The 6,779-nt window shown below is 48.6% G+C and overlaps 1 protein-coding gene across 2 annotated transcripts in view; it reads left to right on the top strand.

Moving 5' to 3' along the window:
• Snx29 (sorting nexin 29) overlaps positions 1 to 6,779 on the top strand; it is a 442,208-nt gene that overhangs the window by 313,210 nt on the left and 122,219 nt on the right. For both annotated transcript variants that reach the window (XM_013347415.2, XM_026780573.1), the window contains one exon: positions 558 to 674. In XM_013347415.2, coding sequence (XP_013202869.1) covers positions 558 to 674 — 117 coding nt within the window. The remainder of the gene's footprint in view (positions 1 to 557; positions 675 to 6,779) is intronic.

Genomic DNA, 6,779 nt, shown 5'->3' on the forward strand with positions numbered 1-6,779 from the left:
GGTGCTGCTGAGTCTGAGTCACCGTGGTTACAGTGGTGCTGCTGAGTGTGTGTACCATGGTTACAGCGGTGCTGCTGAGTGTGTGTCACCATGGTTAGGAAAGAACCTGTTTCCCTTTTCTTACTTGAAACCAAGGACTCACTGAGTAGAATGGCATGTATTCCATTGCACCTTTAGCTGGGGCATCATAATTATTAATTTATCTTTGCATTGCTAGTGTTGAACCTAGGGTTTCATGGATGATAGGCAGTCACTCTACCACTGAGTTACACCTCCGGCCCCAGAAGAAACTTTCTTGACAATCAAAACTCCGAATACAAAACAAACCAACCCTTGGTAGAAAAGTGTTGTTAAGGTTTGGAGACTGTCCAGCACTGTCACTTTGGACCATAAACTCACCCAGTTCACAGAGGGTTGCCTGCTGCTGGGTACATCACACTTTGGTCTCCAGCTGATGTCTTGCTGCATCCTGCCAGGAAGGAGGCTGCAGAGAAGCAGGAGCTCAGCATGGACAAGGCTGCTCCTGAGCCTGACAGTGTCCTTCCTGTCTGTTTCAGGTGGCTGAGATGCATGGGGAGCTGATTGAGTTCAACGAGCGTCTACACCGGGCCCTGGTGGCCAAAGAAGCCCTGGTATCCCAGATGAGGCAAGAGCTGATCGACCTCCGAGGTCCTGTAAGTGCTCCCCACCCCACCAGGCAGGTCCTTGCCCTGCCATCTGCCTCTGCCCGCCCTCACTGTGGGCACCAGGCCTCTGTGACTCAGTCTTACTGCTGCTTCAGTTCATTCCTGACGGTGTCAGCGACGCAGGAAAGTGCAGGCATGGAATGAAAGCGGTCGCCCTTGCACCATGTAGAGCATGCTCTCTCCAGCCTCTCCATGTCCGCGTGTGCTGGGCAGCAGACACATGCATGTCTGTGATCGCACGGTGTAGAGCATGCTCTCTTCAGCCTCTCCATGTCCGCGTGTGCTGGGCAGCAGACACATGCATGTCTGTGATCGCACGGTGTAGAGCATGCTCTCTTCAGCCTCTCCATGTCCGCGTGTGCTGGGCAGCAGACACACAGTGCATGTCTGTGATTGTACCATGTAGAGCATGCTCTCTCCAGCCTCTCCATGTCCGCGTGTGCTGGGCAGCAGACACATGCATGTCTGTGATCGCACGGTGTAGAGCATGCTCTCTTCAGCCTCTCCATGTCCGCGTGTGCTGGGCAGCAGACACATGCATGTCTGTGATCTGCCATGTGGACAGATTTCCAGTCAGGAAGCAGGGTTGGTTTTGTGTCTTGTACCCATGTGGTCTGCTGGTACAGATAGATCTCTTTGTTGCTTCTTTTTGCTTGGCTTTGTTCAGTAGTTTGGTTTGAGGAGCATCCCATATAGGCTCAGTTATAGGCCTTTCCACCCACTCTGTTGATATTCTTGTAATTGTTTGTTGTGGGGCCAAGCTGGGAATTCTGAAATTCCATAGGAGGTAGTAATTTCATCTCCCACAGGCACCCCAGGTTTAGAACTGCTCATTGAGTCATTTCTTTGGCCCCATCATTCTGTTTCTGATGAAACACAGCCTAGCATCAGTTACGTCCTTTAGACATTCACTTGTTTCCTGTATTATATCATTGCGGGCTGTGATACAGGAATTTGGATGCTAGTCCTTCCATGTGTGCACATCACAACATCATCTTCATCTAAAATATTTTCCTGCAGAACTCTGAGTTCCGAGGATCAGCAGGTAAGTGGTATGCACTCTCAAGTGTCCTTTCCCCAGGCTCAACTTTCACGAGCCATAGCCAGTTCCATTTCAATCTACCATGTCCTGTTTCCTCTTCTGTGTATGGGAGTCAAATGCTAAGTACTAGTTCATCTTTGGACATCACTATATATGTCTAAAAGTAAAAATACAAATGTCATACCCTTCTTACTCCTTACCTCCACTAAATCCTTTACTGCAGCAAATATTAGTGTCCAGATGTCCAACTGTCTCAATTTTAAAATCTGTGATACACATGAGGCTCAGACATTGTAATTTATTGATTGTCTCTTAGGTTTCTTTCTCATAACATAACAGTGATGGTAAGATATAGCTAAATGATCCCAACCATTTTAGGCAGACATTTCAGTAGTGTTGTGCAGACATCCTAGCAGTTTGTCTCTGGAGATTGGTCATCCTCTCTACTGGAAATAAAATGTTAACCCTTTCTTCTTTTGTCAGCCTTCCCCATCCACCGTGCTGCCTTTGGTCCTTCCTTGTTTGTCTCTCTTTCCCCTGCAGTTAGTTTACAGAGAACACTGGCTTTCCATCTTGGACTTTTACCCTTGAGTTGACTTGATAGCATCTCTGGGTAGAGCTGTTTGGCACGCTCCTCCTGTTTCTGTTTTCCTTAAGCTAGCATCTGGGTCTAGATACTTGGGATCCGTTTCATTTCACTGATGGCGTAGCTCTGGTTGAACGTTTTTCTGTCGGCAGTCCCACAAACTCTGCTGTCTCTCTTGGTGACGGCAGAGCCATCTGTTGTTATCCCCTAGGTCAGTTACCTTGCTTTGCCCTCAGGTCAGTGGCTCCTCCTATTGATGCCTTTGTAGCTCTGTGACCAAGGAAAGACAGTGGGTAGTGAGTCCAGATGCCGAGATGCTGACCTCTGTCTCCTGTGAACAGGGCAGGTCTTCATGATGATCCTACTTCTGTGGCTCTGAGTGCTCCAGACTTTCAGGGCTGACTGCAGAGAGGACATGGGCAGACAGGAAATGAGCAGTGGCTCATTTTAGCCAAGGGTCAATCTGAACCTGGGTAGTGGCCTTAGTGCTGGAAGAGCATTAGGTGTCCACTGTCGATGTGGCTGCTATTACAGAGAGCAGCTTCTGTCTCATTCTCATGTGAAGGATGAAGGCTGTTAGCCTCCTGTACAGATAGTGAAGCTGGCAGCGACTGAGTGGTTGTCATTGTCTACGTGTGATGTGCTGCCTTTGAGCATGCGTGTCGTTTTCATCCCCTCCCTACCTCACTGTTACCAGTTGTGCCCCTCATCCAACAGAAGAAACAGGCTAGAAGTGGAATGGCTTCCCCAATGTCCTCAGTGCGAAGCCGCAGAGCTAAGTCTGGCTTTAGAAAATGGCTTTTATTTATTAGTTAAAAATGCCAACCTTAAGCCGGGCTGTGGTGGCGCATGCCTTTAATCCCAGCACTCGGGAGGCAGAGGCAGGCGGATCTCTGTGAATTCGAGACCAGCCTGGTCTACAGAATTAAACTCTAAGTGACTCTTCTAAAGACTGAAAACCTAGCCAGAGAAGGACGAAAAAAAAAAAAAAAAAAAAAAAAAAAAAAAAAGCCAACCTTTTTAGACTTGTACAAAAAGTCTTATTTTATGATATGAGTTGCTTTTTATGTCACCAGGGAACGGGCTAGGGAGATTGCTCAGTGGTTACCAGCACTTGTTCTCGCAGAGGACCCAGATTATGTTCCCAGCACTCACATGGTGGCTACAAACATCTGTAGCTCCAGGTCCAGGGAACCTGATGCCTTTTGATCTTTGAGGGCACCAGACATGTATATAGTATACTTACATGCATTTAGGCAAACACTCATGTAAATTAAAATAAATCTAAAAAGAACTTGGATGAAGCAACCAAAAGGAGCAAAGCTTTATTAGCTCACAATTCAAGGGGACATGATCCATCATGGTGGCACAGGAGAGGTTTGTGACTGTGGTAGTGAGTTTGAAATGGCTGCTTATGTGGCATGGATGGTCAGGAAGGAGAGAGGCTCCCACCCCCACCCAGTCACCTACTTCCTCCTGCTAAACTCCGTCCAGTCCCACAACCTCCCAAATAGCTAGCGACCAAATGCTTCCACACACACTGCAGGCGATTTCACAATCTTGATATGCAGGCAGGAGGTTCGATCTCTACAGCCACATAAAAAGCTTATGTGGCAGCTTGTGTCTTGAATCTAGCTGTGGGGACACAGAGACGGTGCCAGTCAATAAGTTCCAGGTTTAAATACATAGAAAAATCCCTGTCACTGAGTTCTAATCTCTCTCATACGTACACGAATGTGCATTGCACATGTGTACACACACACACACACACACACACACACACACACACACACCCGACGGTAATTTATGAGGAATTCATTAAGAAGTAGAGAAAGGGAAATCTCTAGACCTTCCCCTCTGCCTGGCACCCTCGTTTTCTGACCCATGAGCAGGAAGTTTCCAGTTGGGTTCACCTTTCCAACCCCCCTGCACAACCTTACACATTTCAGCAACTGGTCGTCTGTTTCACTTCTCCGCACGTGACAAAGCATCCTAGAGATGTTTCCATGTAGCTTTACCCACTGATCTATTTAAGAGCAGACTTGTGCTCCCTGGGGTGGGCATCCCATAGTCTAGCTGGCCAGACCTGCTGAGGGATTTTGAAGTTTCTCCTTTTTGCTTTTGCAGCGGTGGTAGAAGGACATCCTTGTGAGAGCCTGTGACCAGATGAAAAGGCCATTTGGCAGCTGCTTGCTTAGACAGGCCCAGAGCTCTTGCCGTGCAAGGTTGTGGGGCGCTGGGAAGTCCTTCCTCTAGCTGCTGCAGGATGGTTCTGGAAAATCCAGAGGCTAGCACTCTACAAGAGGCCAGGATACAGTAGACTCCCGAATCCTAGTGAATGTCCCTAGAAAAGTCAACCTCCTTTACAGATGTATCACCTCCATGCAAAAGGTTTAGGGTCCCCTGCATTTCTGTCATGCTCACCGCCATCCTCCTCAGACTTGGGCCTCTGTTTCTGCTGTCTCCTTTCACTGGAAGGCCACCTGTGCTTTGGACTCCACCATGTCTATCTCTTTCTTCTTCAGGGAACTTTCCAGATCCCAACACATAGGCAGATTTCCCTTCAGTGTTTCTGTATGTCTTTCCCTTCCCATCCTAACGAGATTCCTATGAATTCATCATTGATTTGTCTCCCAACGTAGGCATTTGGGAAATGTGCGAATGAGTGAATGTCACTGTTGTAAGAGGTGATGTCCAGGTTCTTCCTGGGCCCTGTGACAGACCAGCCCGTTTCACTGTCCATGCTGTGCTTCTTGCTGGAGTGCTGTTCCGGGCAGCTGTAATTGTCATTATCTAGAACTGTAGAACTTCTCTTCCCTGACCAGGGCACCAGGTGCAAAACCATGACTCTTGATTCCTGGGACCATGTACCCCCTTTCTGTTCACACGCTTCAGTTCATGCTCCTGGGGTACAGTAGCCTCGGATGAGCCATGTCCCCGAGATGAAACTCTCAAAGTCCCACTGTCTGCTGAACATTTGCTTGACCTTCCTTCCTTGTGCATTGTGCACACAAAAGTTTTTGTTGTTGTCCTTGTTACTGTTGCTTAGTTTTTACTTTAAATTTTTTTTAACTTTTGTTATTGTTTTGATCGTACCAATCGCTTTGTTTTGGAGTTGGAAGGCGTCCCTTGGAAGCATCAGCCTGGAGAAGGCAGATTTTCCTAAAAGCAGTGGGCGAAAGGCAGCTCAGTTGCCTTTGCTCCCAGAGGTTCTCCCCACATGCCTGGCCACAGGCAGCCTTCCCAGAAGCTCCTTCTCCAGGGACAGAGTTTCTAGGAAGGGAGTCTCAGCTGTTTTCTGAGAAAGACAGTGGGAAAGCGCTGACATTCCTCAGGGTGCCAGTTCCTGCTTTCCCTACTGGGCTCCTCAGAGGCCACTATGCCTCAGGAGCATGACTTGGCTGTGTAGGGCCAGGGAAATGAGACCACAAGGTGTGCCCCAGGTCACTAGTGTAAGGCAGGATGGGCATTCATTCCCTGGCCCTCCTGGCCTCCGGGTGTCTTTGCAGCCTGCCTGAGGTCTTTTTCTAAATACTGATTGCCTAGGCCTTAGGCTCCTTTAACCGGGCAGTGGCAAGTTCACTCAGGTTTTTGTGCTTCTCCCTCTCCTCCCTCCCTCCTGCTTCTCTGCCCTCCCCTCCTCTCCCTCTCTTCTCTGTGTTGCTTTTAGGTCTGTGAGTGATACTCTCCCCTCCTTTCCTTTCTCTAGCCATACCTCTTCTTTCCCTTCCCTCCCTCCCCAGGTATTCTCCCTCTTCCTCCTCTATCCACACCTGTCTCTTTCCTCCCTCCCATGTCTGCCCCTCTTCTCCTTGCTGCCATCTCTCCCTGTCTGTCTTTTTTTCACTTTCTGTGTGTGTTGCCCTCCATGTTCACCTCTCTTTGTCTCTGCCACCAATCTCCCTCCCTGTACCTGAGTCCCCTGTGCCCCTTCCCTGGTCCATTCTCCTGCTCCTCTTTGTCTCTTGCTTAGTGAACCTTTATAAGACTGTGGTACAGTAGTAATTGCTACTTTTAACAGCAAACCCATACATCCTTCCTCTTCTCACCTGTGATTTCTGTGCTGTGTTTGTGCGTACATGTGTGTGTGTGTATGTGTCCCAGTGAAGAGGGTGTGGGTTTCCTGAGCTTCTCTTAACTCCTCTGTGGACTCTTCCTTGCCCTTCCCTGCCTGTGCTCTAACTTGGGCCCTGACCAGTATGCTTGTGGCTCTCTGTGTGGCAGTGTTTCTTTTCTTTCTTTCATTTTTTTGTTTAATTTTGGGGATTGTAGAAATAGGAGCGGCGGGCTGCGTCCCGGCACCCAGCCGCCCACATGGCTAGCTCTACCCGAAATAATTACACGGACACTGTATTCTTTTAAACACTGCTTGGCTCTTTAGCTCTAGCCCTTTTCTCGGCTAACTCTCGCACCTGGACTAACCCATTTCCAATCATATGTGTCGCACCCCAAGGTGCGCTTACTG

Source organism: Microtus ochrogaster, chromosome 7 (genome assembly GCF_000317375.1).
Source record: "Microtus ochrogaster isolate Prairie Vole_2 chromosome 7, MicOch1.0, whole genome shotgun sequence".
Taxonomy (NCBI): domain Eukaryota; kingdom Metazoa; phylum Chordata; class Mammalia; order Rodentia; family Cricetidae; genus Microtus; species Microtus ochrogaster.